The 13,529-nt window shown below is 36.2% G+C and overlaps 3 protein-coding genes across 5 annotated transcripts in view; 1 reads left to right on the plus strand and 2 right to left on the minus strand.

The window, feature by feature from the left end:
- LOC105170180 (U-box domain-containing protein 44-like) overlaps nucleotides 1–2,563 on the minus strand; it is a 2,709-nt gene extending 146 nt beyond the window's left edge. The window contains exons 1-3 of the mRNA XM_020694938.1: nucleotides 1,856–2,563; nucleotides 1,461–1,761; nucleotides 38–1,286 (exon numbers count right to left, since the gene is read on the minus strand). Of these exons, the coding sequence (XP_020550597.1) occupies nucleotides 38–1,286; nucleotides 1,461–1,761; nucleotides 1,856–2,563 (2,258 nt within the window). The remainder of the gene's footprint in view (nucleotides 1–37; nucleotides 1,287–1,460; nucleotides 1,762–1,855) is intronic.
- Nucleotides 4,580–10,874, plus strand: LOC105169607 (CSC1-like protein At3g54510). Of its 3 annotated transcripts, XM_011090066.2 has the most exons (11): nucleotides 4,582–4,981; nucleotides 5,379–5,522; nucleotides 5,995–6,058; nucleotides 6,512–6,724; nucleotides 6,800–6,991; nucleotides 8,272–8,391; nucleotides 8,509–8,570; nucleotides 8,772–9,051; nucleotides 9,299–9,577; nucleotides 9,943–10,176; nucleotides 10,541–10,874. In XM_011090066.2, the coding sequence occupies exons 1-11, from the start codon at nucleotides 4,695–4,697 to the stop codon at nucleotides 10,694–10,696; spliced, it is 2,031 nt and encodes a 676-aa protein (XP_011088368.1). In that variant the 5' UTR covers nucleotides 4,582–4,694; the 3' UTR covers nucleotides 10,697–10,874. The 3 variants fall into 3 exon arrangements, with proteins under 3 accessions (XP_011088359.1, XP_011088368.1, XP_011088351.1); XM_011090057.2 differs by having other exon boundaries at nucleotides 4,580–4,981; nucleotides 6,806–6,991; nucleotides 8,272–8,570; XM_011090049.2 differs by having other exon boundaries at nucleotides 8,272–8,570.
- LOC105169626 (annexin D3) overlaps nucleotides 11,581–13,529 on the minus strand; it is a gene marked incomplete in the record, with an annotated part of 3,312 nt that continues 1,363 nt past the window's right edge. Inside the window, 4 exon segments of the mRNA XM_011090079.2 lie at nucleotides 11,581–11,956; nucleotides 12,393–12,482; nucleotides 12,567–12,779; nucleotides 13,348–13,529. Of these exon segments, the coding sequence (XP_011088381.1) occupies nucleotides 11,753–11,956; nucleotides 12,393–12,482; nucleotides 12,567–12,779; nucleotides 13,348–13,529 (689 nt within the window).

The raw sequence follows: 13,529 nt of genomic DNA on the forward strand, positions 1-13,529 counted from the left end.
ATAAAGTTCTTTCTCTTGAGATTTCAAGCTTCCAGACTCGACAACTTTGATAACAAGACGAACCCCCGACGTTTTAATTATGTAATCGCATCCCCTCTCCCAAATTTCATCATGCAAAAGAGTCGAAATGCAATTGAGAACTGCTTCATCTGCACCTCTTTCGTTACCGTCTAGAACTTGAGCTAATGGGGGCATAGCTCCGGCCTTGACCAAGCAAAACGTGCTTTTAGCGGAGCAGTAGCCATCGTGAACTTCACAGAGAGCATCTTCCGGAGGGGGTATGCAGAGCCACTTCATTTTTCGGGACTTACTCAAATGAAATGAGTTTTGTGATAATTGAGCTAAACAAAATGCAGCATTGCTCTTAGCATTTTCTGAGCTGATTGAGAGCAGTTTGAAGAGAACAGGAATTACTCCATTCTCAACAGAATAACGCTGTAGTCTTTTATCAGTAGGAACCGTGAAACGAGTGAGTATACCTGCGATGCTCTCAGCCAACTGCATTGTTGTAGATGTGGGATTCGCATGGATTGAACTCATAACGGAAGCCATCACGTGCATTAAGTTCGATTCCTTTAGTAGATCAGTGATTTTCCCATCACTTATAGGCAAATTGCTAAGTATCCCAAGAGCAGACGCCTTTTCAGAATCTGATGTTGCTGACATGACTATTCTTGCAATGATGTTTATGTTTGTATACCCCAGTTGATCTGTGAGCTCTTCTTTTGCATCTTTAGACAGAGTGTGTACTAATTTGAGGGCACCGCTCCTGATTTTAGCATTCGTATCTGTGAAAAAGGTTACGAGCAGCTGAATGGCTCTGTTTTCCTTCATTCTCTTCCTAACCTTAGATGCATTTGGATGTGCAGCAATGTATATCAGTGCTTCCAAGAGATGATTTTGAATAACTGGACTAGATAGAGTTAAAAGCGAGAGCATCTGATGAGCAACGTCTTGTTTGACGAGTATACACCCAAATTGTGCTACCTTTGCAAGAATTGCTGATGCTGGTTCCCTCAACGTCATCAGCACAGAAGTTACAGTGAAAAGGAGCTGGAAAAGTGATGAAACTATGCCTGAATCGATCAAGACACGGATATTCTGCTTCAAGTTGGATAAACTTTGCAGTGCGTTTAAGGCTGAGAGCTTGGCCTCAAGATTACCCGTGTTGAACATTTCAACGAGGGGTTCAATTGCTCCAGCTTCTCCAATGGTAGCTTTATTCTGGTCGGTGAGCTCCATTCTTGACAGTGCCGTTGCCATTAGAGCCTTACTCATGTCTGAACCTGGAAAGACGACACAAGTTGAAGTAAGAACTCCATTTCAAATTCTTGATCCTTCGTTTTTCTTAATGCTTTTTTGGGCCGAAAGACGTCAAATCCTGTTGGAGGTTCTAAAACCAAAAGCAACTGAATAATCATAAGGAGGAGTGCAAGAGGGAAAAGTGAACTAATAGTTACCTTCCTTTAGGTACTTAATCAGAGGTTTAAAATAACCGGCCTCAGCCATATGAAGAACATGTTGAGTGTTGCTTGATATAGCATTTAGAAGTTCTTTTGCATAACACGAAGCCTCTTCGTCGTCTCCCTTACAAATGGCAACTATAGTAACAATACAACCTTGGATTCTACCCATTCTTCTTCTAAATCCTGCATCTTCCGAGAGACTCAACAAAAGCCCCAGCGCAGCCCTCTGCTCCTCCACGTCCCGTCCCAGCAACTTCACTAGTCCTGATAAAATCTGCCAATCCTTCATCTTTTCCTGCACGCTTTCAAAAAATGCAACTCGTATAACGACTAAAAGTCAAAAATACAAAAGATCAACTCATTTGTACTATCCAGACATTCTAGAGTACCTTGCTTTCGACATTCTTGGTAACAAGATATCTTAGTATATAAATGATGGTCAGTCTTTCGTCTCGTCTACACAAACTCAATCGTTTGCATAAAACCTTGATGAGATCTTCATAGTTAACTGTATCGTTCGAGATCAAACCATCCATGATCAATGAATTCAACCCTATTAGTCCATTCTTAAATTCTTCTGCATTCCCATACTTGATCTGCACCATTGCATCATCAATGCTCAACATAGCATTTCCCTTTTCTGCTTTGTCCTCACTGAAAAATTCTGATTCTCTCTCCGAACTCACATCGAACCTCACGTTCATCATTTCCTTGCACAAGGCCTCCATCTTTTGCTTGGTAGCCATCGGCACCTCACGGCCGGCGAAGAGCACGACTCCTAATGACCTTCCGAGATTCTGAATCAAATACTCTACGTGTTTGGCGGTGGAAGAGTGGATCTTGTCACCGTCCATCACTTTTTTCGCGTGTTTATAATCAGCTTCGAGTGAGTTCATGGCTCTGGCAATGGCGGGCAGGTCTGTTACATCGAGGCTATCCTTCATTTCATCAAGAATCGAAGAGAGTTTCTGGATGAAGACTGAGAATTCTATGGTGGGCTCTGTTTGCATTGAAGATGATGATCTTGAGTTGAGGGTTGAAGAACCAAATTCAGAGGCGCATGAAGAATGTTGCTCTGATGAAGCTGATTCCTCCATGTATTCGAGGCTATCTTGAAACTGGATTAGTAACACCGGAAAGTGATCAAGAAAAGAGTGCTGCTTCTCTGTGTGCCTGTAGATTTTGTACCATAATTGAGGATTTTGGTTCCGGGTTCTTGGGAACAGATTCTTTTGTTGTTTAGGATCGAGAGAGAGAGATTTGTATGGTTGCAAAGGTAGGGGGAGCTTTCATATGATTTTCAGTCCAATTTCAGTTTGACTTGTGAGGGTGATAAGTTAATTGGGTGGGGTGAGAGACTCAAAGGGCTTCTACTTTATAAATGAAAAGGTAAACTACAATTATTTTAATAAAATTTGACATAATTATAAGTACTTTTTTATTATTTAAATATTTTTTAATTTTAATATTTGTCTAACAACAAAATTATTTCATTAGATTTTCTTTTGGATTATAAATTATAATTATATATATTTTATAATTTTTTAAAATATTGTTATAAACTAATATTCTTTGTAAATTATTTATTTTACCCACTTTTCAATTTTTTTATAAATTTTTAAATAATTTTTTTTGAAAAAAAGTAAAATAATAGTACGTACTTCATCGTCTTTAACTATATAATTATTTTTCATTTGAGGTGGGTATTTGTAATTTTTCAAATAATGAGAGAGTATTCAGAATTATGCCAAACTTGAGGGAGGTAGTTGTAATTTATACTAAAAGAAAAACTTCATTTTATTTAGAGTAGATTACGAGAGTCGCTATAGTTACAATTACTTCTCATTGTTCGTAATTTTTTAACCAACGAGAAAATACAGATAATTCTAATAAATATCTCGTTGTAATTTACTCGTTCATATATCGAGCTTTAAAATAAACGTAATTCATAAAAATATTTTTCTCTAATTTATTTCTTGAATTAATTAACTCCCTCACCACCTTTGCAGCTTAATTTTTTCAAACTTTTCAACTTCAGCTTTTTCTCACTTTTTAATTTTAATGTTTAGACTCTTCCAACTTTCAATACTACTTTTAACGCTTTTATTTAATTCCTTTAAGATGTTCACACCTTTCCTTCTGGATTTTAATTAGAATATATATATATATATATATATTAATTAATGTGTATAAAAAAATATGCTATTAATTAATTTATATTAAATCAAATAAAAGATATAATAAAATTTAGAATAAAAAATCATGTCCATCTTTCTAATTTTCCTTTTTGTTATTTCGTAGACCAAAAATAAATGTATTTTAGTTTGTAACACAGGTACTTTAATATTTATATTTTATAATTTTTTGGGACAGTATTTTGTTACTTTATTTATTTAATTTTAATTTTTTTTATTAGAGTTCACCTTCACTAGCATAAAGGTAAACTTTGATGAAAAAAATTAATTATAAAATAAAAATAATGCAAAATTAAAATGTTATTTAGAAAATTAAAATATAAAATACTGCAAAGATGAGCTAATAGGACTAATAATCCAATTTTAAAAACCCATACGAGTACATATATATTTTTGGATTATTTCGTCCCCTAATTTCAGATCGTTCTCGTTTTAGTCCCCTAACTTTAAATCATATCTTCACCACATCATCTTTTTCAGTCAATCACAATGCAAACCCCAATTTAAAAAGTCACATGCCTGGTATGTGACTTTTTCCGGTGAGTGACTCAACTTCCCGACCAAATTTATACCAAAATTGAGATTTTTTTAGTTTTACGAGATCAAAATGGACCCTAGTAACTTAGGAGACTAAAACGAGAATGACTTGAAATTAGGGGATGAAAATTGCGTTTAAGCCTATATTTTTTTTATGAGAATAGTGAACTTAAATAAAAGAAAAAAATTAAATCATAATGATTAAAAATGATATAAATAAAATATTAAAGTAGGAAAATGGCAGATAACTTAAGAGGGTTAAAAAATATATTTGAGCGAAATTGTTGAATCCGTAGATGATAAAATTTGTGCTAGGAGCCAAAAATGCATGCAAGAAGCATGCAATGACGTTGAGTGGAGTGGCCACCCTCTAACTCCGCCACGTTTACTACACTGTTTGATGGATCGATCAAAACTTCAAACCAACCACAATTTGCATCTGCAGCCAATTATAACAAATCCTGCAGAGAAGAGAAGGTGAAGAATTGATTGAGGGATGAATGCAGAGAGCTTGGCGGTTTCAGCTTCCATCAACATTGGCTTAGCTCTGTTGATCCTAACTCTCTTTTCTGTACTCAGAAAGCAGCCTTCTAATGCTCCCATATACTATGCCCGTCTCCTCTCTCAGCACCACCAAATTTCCTTCGACAACCGCTTCTTTGGTTTTCGCCGCCTTATTCCCTCCGTCGCCTGGATCCGCCGTGCCCTTCATGTTACTGAGGACGAGATTCTTGATACCTGTGGTCTTGATGTCTTGATCTTCATTAGGCTCTTTAAATTCGGGTGACCCACATCATTTATGCTCTTTCTATTCCAGATTTTATTGGGAGAATTGTTCTTTTTTAATTATTCTACCATCTCAATTGTTTCTCACTTGATGTAGATCAATTCCATTTAATTCTTGGCTTCCCCCCCCCCCCCCCCCCCGGTTTTTTTGTTGATTTATTTGAAAATTTTATCCTTTTCAAACTAATCAATCGTGTCATGAGCTTTTTAACTTATTCTGCATTATTAACATCGATCTGAAGCTTCTCTCGCACGTTAAAGCATTCCCAATGTGAAGGGTAGACAGGAACTTACGATCTAGGGCATTTCTAGAAAGTCTTAAAAGAGAAATGTATTTTTAGTGGCAGGTGCAGTGCAGTCTGCGACTTTTATTCCATATCAAGTATCATTGCAGGATCAATTTCTTTTTGGTTTGCTCTGTAGTTGGATTACTGGTCCTGGTTCCTCTTAACTATATAGCCGGTGATGGACAGCCATCGAGACGTTCTCATTCCATGGATGCTTTCACCATATCGAACATTCGCAAGGGCTCTAACTGGTAATATTGCTGGAGATGTGGAGTTTATGTTCTTACATTCCTAAAAAATTTCACTTTTATGTCTCTGAAAGTATCATTACAACATACTTTCTAAGATTGAGTATTCTATTATTGAGTTACTTGCTGTGTGAAGCATATGCAATATGTTTGAAACCACATGCTCTTGTTCTCCTGTTCCTGCTCAGAATACTCCTATCACTCATTCATTTAGCTAAGAAAGTTTTAGCATGCAATGATGTTTTGCAACCTTCTATTGAGTTGCCAGTGTTCGTGCTTGTAGTGAATATGTCATCTTGATTATATTACAGTCACCAGAATCACTATTTTTGTTTTATTATTTCTATTTGGTTTTAGGTGAAAGTGAAACCATAACTACTTTTCAATGTTGTTCAATTTAGCATGTTGGTCGAAATGTGCAGTCATACACGTCTATTGATGGATGCTTATTATCTCGGTGACTGATGTTCGACAGGCTTTGGGTGCATTGTTCGTGCTTGTACTTTGTGTCGTGTTATGGATTATACCTTCTTTACAAGGTAACCATTTTTTTTTATACTTCACTTTCTCATGCATAGGCTCTTTGCTGAAATCTGTAGCCCATGATTGTTCTCTCTTTGTTACTTGATTTGCCACATTCAGATTACAAAGCCACTTGTACAAGTTTCCAGAAAACCCAAGGATAAGATGACAATGTTATATAATGTTAGATGTTAGAAAAGGATGTATTAATATGATCATTTCTGCACTTCTTCTGAGCACTCTTTAGCATTTGCTTATTTTTTCCATGGTCTTGCTCTATTAGATGGTGTTTTGCGTAAGATACTGCTATTACCACAGAACTGTCTTGAATTTAGTTCAGACATTGCTTGGCAACAATTTGAGCTCTTTTAACTCAATTAATAAACATGCTTTCCCAGTTATGTTTTCTGAATTTGACTGCCGTATAAGCTGTTACCAAAATGTGACTTTGTTTCCTCTTCTATTTCCAGGAGTATGATAATATTTTGCTCATGAGGATTCATCAGCTACATAATTTGAGGCATCAACCTAATCAGTTCACTGTTTTGGTCCGAGAAATTCCATTGTGTGATGAACACAAGGCTCGTGACTGCTCTGTAGACCACTTCTTCTCGAAATATCATCCGCATTCATATCAGTCTTATCAGATCCTATATGATGGAAAGAGTCTCGAGAAACTATTGGTGAGTTTGCACTGTCTTTGCTGTTCTTTACCAATATCAATAAATTTTCAAGTGTATTTATTCAGACGTATGCAGAGCCAGGCAAAGTCTATGAGGAGAAAGATTGAGAGCTTAGGGCATCATTCACTGACTGAAAAAAACAACAGAAACTCCCCTCTTTCAGAGGCACTGAAAAATGATGCGGAAATAGAGGAACTGAAGGAAATGCTTCAAGAACTTGCAGAGAGGATAAAGCACACACAGAGTAAAGAAGTACTTCAGGAAAAGGTAAATTTATCACTGCTACTGGACCTTGGAAAAGGTAAAGTTTAAGCCTCAGGTATATTGTGTTGTCATTAACTATGATAGACTCACCTCAATACAATCTTTTACAGCTGTTAATCGGAATACAGAATATTTTCGCTACAGTAGGTCTGCTTCTGTCTATAGTCAGGCATGTGCAAGATGTTGGCATACAGATAGTATTCTTGGTGTGCGCTCTTTCATTGCATACAAGAAATGTATCACGCCCATTGAGTGAGGATATAGATAGCAAATTTCATTGTTCTTCAAGAAGAATGATTAGGATCAGCCTAGACCTTGTGGTTTATGGTCCTTTCAATCAAATTCTCAAAATACTATTTACAGATAATAATGAAAATTGCCGTGGTGACTTTTTCAGGAAGTATAATCTCTGATAACTATTTTTTGTCACTCTGTGTCCACTGAGCTTTACTAGTACTTGAATTCCTGGGAGATGGGTTACCACAATCAGGCACTAATCCTTTTGATATGCAGTAATAGATTCTACCGTTTAAAAAAAAGAAGAGATCCAAAGATATTAAATTTACCATATTATGCACAAATTGAATTTGTCACCTACAGAAGTACAAATCTTTTTGCCTGCTGTCTTCTCCATGCTTAAACCAGTGCAAACCCCAAATCAACAAGTTGGCAGTTACTAAGTCTATAACATGATGCTAAACCAACTGCAGAAGTAGTATCAAGATATCTAGAGCGTAAAACAAATTTACGGCTGTAGTTTTGAAGGTCTCTACATATGATTCTGTGCACGAGGAGGAATGCTTACAAGTTCCTCACTGTAGAACTGGTTATAGCATCTACTGAACATAAATCTGGTAGAAAGATTCGGATGATTGGATGCATAAAAGCTTCTCCACTTGACACCCTGGCTAGAAGATGTGATGAATAATTCCATTTAAACTACAAGAGCTAAGATAACGAAATATGGTTGAAGCTAAGGAACATTGATACATAGGTGAGCAGAGGACCATCTTTGAAACCGACTCCGTTTATCAAGTCTTCAGACAATCTTTATTTAAGTTGACCTGACATGTTTCGGAATCTGAATTTTATATGATCTTTTATGCACTGCAGCCTAATTGGATTTCGATAAGGAGTTGGCTCTTTTATCCATAACTATATGGGTTTCCACAATGCATGCTCATAGCACTTGCCAAAAGCTATTAAGCATAGAGAGTTACTAGTCATTGTCTCAAGTGCGTAATGCAATTATTACTTGGATTGCATTTTTTTCCATTTTCCAGGAGTTGCCTGTTGCCTTTGTCACATTCAAATCACGGTGGGGTGCTGCTTTGGCAGCCCAGTCTCAACAGATCTCAAACCCTCTTCTATGGATAACTGAAATGGCTCCAGAACCAAGAGATGTACTATGGAGTAATTTGGCAATTCCATTTAGATACCTGCCTCTTTACAAATTTGGGGTTTATGTATCGGCATCACTACTTACAATCTTCTTCGCTGTACCTGTCACGGCCGTTCAGGGAATTGCAAAATTTGAAAGATTGAAGAAATGGTTTCCTCCCGCCATAGCCGTGCAGTTGATGTAAGATTAAATGATCTTGGTGAAATGCTTTACTATTTTCTTTAGTTAACATATATTAGCTATTGCCTGTGCCTTCAGCTTTAAGCTTAGAGCTTCATCTGGCTTCTTTTGAAGATCTTGAGTTTCATTTTTGCCGAATAAGTAAAATGGGAACAAAGCTTAGCCAAGTATCTAACCTCTGAAATTCTTTTACCTTGTTAGACCTGGATTAAGGTCTATTGTGACAGGATATCTTCCGAGTGTCATTCTGAGTGGTTTTATATACGTCGTTCCATTTGCTATGATAGGAATGGCAAGATTAGCCGGTTACATCTCAAGGAGTACGAAGGATATAAAAGCATGCAATATGGTTTTCTATTTCCTTGTCGGAAACGTTTTCTTCTTAAGCCTTTTATCAGGATCATTACTTGATCAGATTGGGGAATCTTTCAGCCATCCAAGGGATATTCCTGGTCGTCTTGCCAGTGCTGCTTCTGCTCAAGTAAGTCGGTCGACACTTGTAGTTGTGATTTCACTTATTAGTATGATTTGCAAAGGGAATGCAACAAAGAGCTCTTGGCAGCCGCACCATGAGTTGCTGATCTGATCTTAGATTTTCTTTTCCTTCATTTTGTACTAATAGGCGGATGCATTTATAATATGCTCGGCTGAGCATAGAATCTTTTTCATTAGGGATTTATATGTATAACACCATGTTTTTTTTGTCTCTTTTCTCATTTTACGTTCAGGCAGATTTTTTCATGACGTACATCCTGACCAATGGGCTGTCAGGATTTTCTCTGGAGGTTCTTCAGCCTGGATTGCTTATCTGGGATGCAATGAAGTCAAATACATGGGACCGAGGGAAGAAGAAACAACCTTATCTTTATTCACTACCTTATTACCGAGTAATTCCTTCTGTTGCTCTTTGCATATTGATTGGCACGGTGTATGCGGTTGTCTCACCATTGCTTCTCCCATTTCTTGTTGCCTATTTCTGTCTCGGCTACATTGTGTTCATAAACCAGGTTAGCTCTCTGCCCTGAAGTATAAAGTTATCCTATAGTTTTCTGCGATATATCATATCCCTATCCAACTCTTTCACTTATAATTGACATATCCAAGGCGATATTTATTCTTCGAAGTCACAAACAGAAAGGGATTTTCCTCGATTAAGTTTTTTATAGTGAAAGTTATCTTGACCTTTTATCATTATTTTTGTGCATCAGAAATATTGCTCAAGCAAACTACGAGTATTTCGTTGAGTAACATGTTGCCTTTAAAAATTAACTATGTTTTCTTTGACTTCCAAGTTTTCCAGTCATTCTAACAGCGTAGGATATTAAAGAATACTGATCATGCTGGTGATAGAGATTTTTGTTGAACATTGCAGACTCAAGATGTGTACATAACTACATATGAAACATGTGGTCAATATTGGCCTTACATTCATCACTACGTTCTCATTGCAATCGTTATCATGCAAATAACGATGATTGGCCTTTTTGGATTGAAGTTGAAGCCTGCAGCATCTTTTGCCACCATACCTCTCTTGGTTTTCACTATATTCTTCAATGAATACTGCAAGGCCCGTTTCCTTCCTATGTTCAACCACTGCTCGGTTAAGGTAAAATTTTTCTTTGTTTAAACATAACAATTTTATTGCTGTTTCGTTGACTTGATAAAGCACATATCAGACATTTAAGCTCTGATCTGATTTTTGTTGATTTATGTGCTATGAATTCAACCTTTGTTGATTTTGCAATAGCTAGGGGTCAGGACGTAATTTATATTAGAAACAAGGAAATTAGACATTCTCAGAGAGAATTTTGGTACGCCCACATTTCAAACAACACATGTTGGCTTTTCTTTTGATGTGCTATTAGGTTGAACTAATGCATTACGTTGGGTAGTGTAACAATTTAATACTAGATGTTTTACTCCCATCATTTTCATGATCCAAACTATATTTGAACCGACTTTTTTGGCAGGACGCAAGGGATAGGGATGAATACGACGAGAAGACGGATTTGATGGAAGCTAATCTTCAAAATGCCATCGACGCGTATTGTCCTCCCTGTTTGCGCCCTCTTGATCTTGAAGACATGGAATCAAGTCGGTTGCAGCCATTGATATCCCCCAGATAAATCATTCTGCCTCATCTTTTACATTCCTGATTGTGCATTGCCTGCTTCAAGTTTGATTGGAGTTTGAATTTTGACACTGTTAGCTGCTGCTTTTAGAGCCTCAAATGTTTTTGTAGACTCGCAGAGAGAATGTTGAGGATATTTGATCCTACCAGCTACTCAAGATTGATTTTCTTTTATCATTTTTATTGGTCGGAGTGATTAATATCTAACAAAGATTATAATACAACAACTCCTACTATGCAGTAGACCACGCACATGGTGCGATTCGAACCCATCCTTTAAGATGATGGAGCCTTAATTTCGCTTACTGAGGGTTTCGCTGGCAGTAATCCATGGTGTTACTCTGTGAAAGTTGTGTTTATCTATATATCCCAACTTTTTATGAGAAAAATGATTTTAGTATTAAAATTCACGATTATATCAATGCGGATTGTGTTTAAATTTTAAAACTGTCTTTATGCTTTTTTAATTGAAAACTTCTACTAAGTAGGCTCTAGTTTTTAAGGCAAAATTATACTTTTACGTTTATAGAATTAGGTATTCAACATTTTTAATTTTTTATTTTCTGGAGTTTTTAAAATGATCCAAAATTTGAGAACATCCGACGCATTTAATCCTATATATTACAATATTTTTAAAATGATTCCAAAATAGAAAAAAGTCAACATTTCTAGTTCCATAAACTCCTTAGAGAATTAAATGGGTCGGATTTTCTTAAGTTTGAGACAATTTTAGGAATTTTATAAAGTAAAGGACGATATATATTGAATTTTTTTAATTTTGGAATCATTTTGAAATACTATGAAACGATTAAAAATGTTGAACAATCCTATCCTACAAAATTAATAGTGTATTATTTTGTCAGTTGTTAACTAACGAAGTTAAAATGACACCGTAAAACATGCTTTATTTACAACCAACAACGAACAAGAAAACCATAAATTCTTCAACTTACAGTACCAACATGAACCATTCCTGCATATTCTAATTTAAACGCACTCTCAAAGCCATCAACTCAATAAACTGCACACAGATAGGACAGAACAAAAAGAATCAGATGTTTGCTCCAAGCAAAGTCACGAGGAAGTCCTTATAGTCTCCGGAAGTGTCGTCTATGATGGCATTGTCCATGCTAGATTTGTTGGTGTTGAAATATTCTGCCCTGACATTCATCAAATCGATTTCAGCTCGACAGACGATAGCTCTGGTCAGTGAATCTTCGTCAGTCCCCAGTCCTACAATCGACGCTTTTATGACCTGGACAGTCCAAAGCATAAAGACATGGTTATTTCAAAAGAGAACTTCAAAAAAATTTCTTTCTTAATTTAGATAGTTAAAGGTCGGTAATCCAAATTTCATGTGTTGCATGTTTTTGAGATTTCTCCTAAACATTTAAAACACTCCAAAATCCATGAGTTTGCATAGCGCTTTTCAATAGACACTAAAAGAGGGTGTCAGAATTGCATGGTATTTCCAGAATATAAAGACATCGAGAGAGCGAAAAAGTCGTAATCACCTCAACTTATTTGCAATAACTTCCAACTTATGAGATTTATAAGCACAACCTGTTGTTTCAAACACTCTTAGTTTATACTCAGCCAAAAGTTATAATTACTAGAAATATTTTTTTGTGGAACACCCCCCAAGTAAAGTCGACATTATGGAACATAAGTGGAAGATGCTTTTTAATTACCTCAGCAAAGTGTTTCTCAGGGGAGTCTATGCACCAAACCACCACTTTCATAACAGACTCCAAAATGCCCTTTCCGCAGGCCATAATCTCCTGTGAAATGAAATTCCAAGCTGTGAAAATCGAAACAAAGGAAGACGAAATTTATCAATCATCTGCTACAAAGAAAAGCCAAACCTGGTCTATGGATTTCCCGTAGTTATTTTTATAACACAGAAAGGTTTGTGCAAGCTGAAACATATTCCTTGTGCTGAGAACTCGTACAACCTCATCATCGTCTAATTTCTTTGCTTCAATGGCCTTACGCAGTATAGCTGCCTCCATATTGGCCATATCATAATCTACATGTTCTTTATCATATCTGTAGGAACTCACCAAACTAACCAAGATCTGTTGATAGTAGGGTCCAAGTGAGAAAACAAAAAACAGACCTTTTTCATTTTTTCCAAAATACGTCAGTTCAGTGTGTTCTCACTTATGTTTGTTTATCTTGTACTGATACAATAAACAAAACCAAACATATTAAAAATTCTCAAAAACACACTCATCTCTTTCTCTTTCTATTTTCTGAAAATTTTCAAACTAGAACCAAACAGAGCCAAAACCTTTAATCTGCATGACAGTATGAATTATTATAGTTTCAGGGTAATTACACCAAAACTCCTAGGATTCATTTTGAGAAATTTTTTAGTCTTTAAAAATGACAATTGACAACTATATTCCACGAGATCATAGTCAAGATAATGGATCCAACCTCTGACGACCAGATGACCAAGCAAATTTATATACAATAAAACAACGAGCACATTGTAAGAATTTCTAACTCTTGATTGCTATGCAACTGAGTAATATCTGTAAGAAAGTACATAAGCTGAAAAAAGTTGAGAGGAAGAATTAGAACTGTGTGTTTGTTTATTTATCTCTTGGCTAAATTAAGAATAAATAAACTGCTGTACACCTTTTGAACAGGAGGAGAGACGTTGGATATGATGTCTTCTTCAAGCGAACAGTTGAAAAGAGAGCAATAAGCTTGCCTTACCGCAACCAAATGGTGCGGTGATGAAGCACATGCTATCTCTACTATTACTTGTAATTGGATTATGCTTTTCTTTCTTGACTTTAATGCCTCATTTGCAAGCC

Source organism: Sesamum indicum, linkage group LG1, assembly GCF_000512975.1.
Source record: "Sesamum indicum cultivar Zhongzhi No. 13 linkage group LG1, S_indicum_v1.0, whole genome shotgun sequence".
NCBI lineage: Eukaryota > Viridiplantae > Streptophyta > Magnoliopsida > Lamiales > Pedaliaceae > Sesamum > Sesamum indicum.

Coding starts and splice junctions, on each gene's coding strand:
- LOC105169607 (XM_011090049.2), top strand. CDS start 4,695: ATGAATGCAGAGAGCTTGGCGGTTTCAGCTTCCATCAACATTGGCTTA. Junction 6,059..6,511: donor GATTATACCTTCTTTACAAG/GTAACCATTTTT, acceptor TTCTATTTCCAG/GAGTATGATAATATTTTGCT. Junction 9,052..9,298: donor CCAGTGCTGCTTCTGCTCAA/GTAAGTCGGTCG, acceptor TTTTACGTTCAG/GCAGATTTTTTCATGACGTA.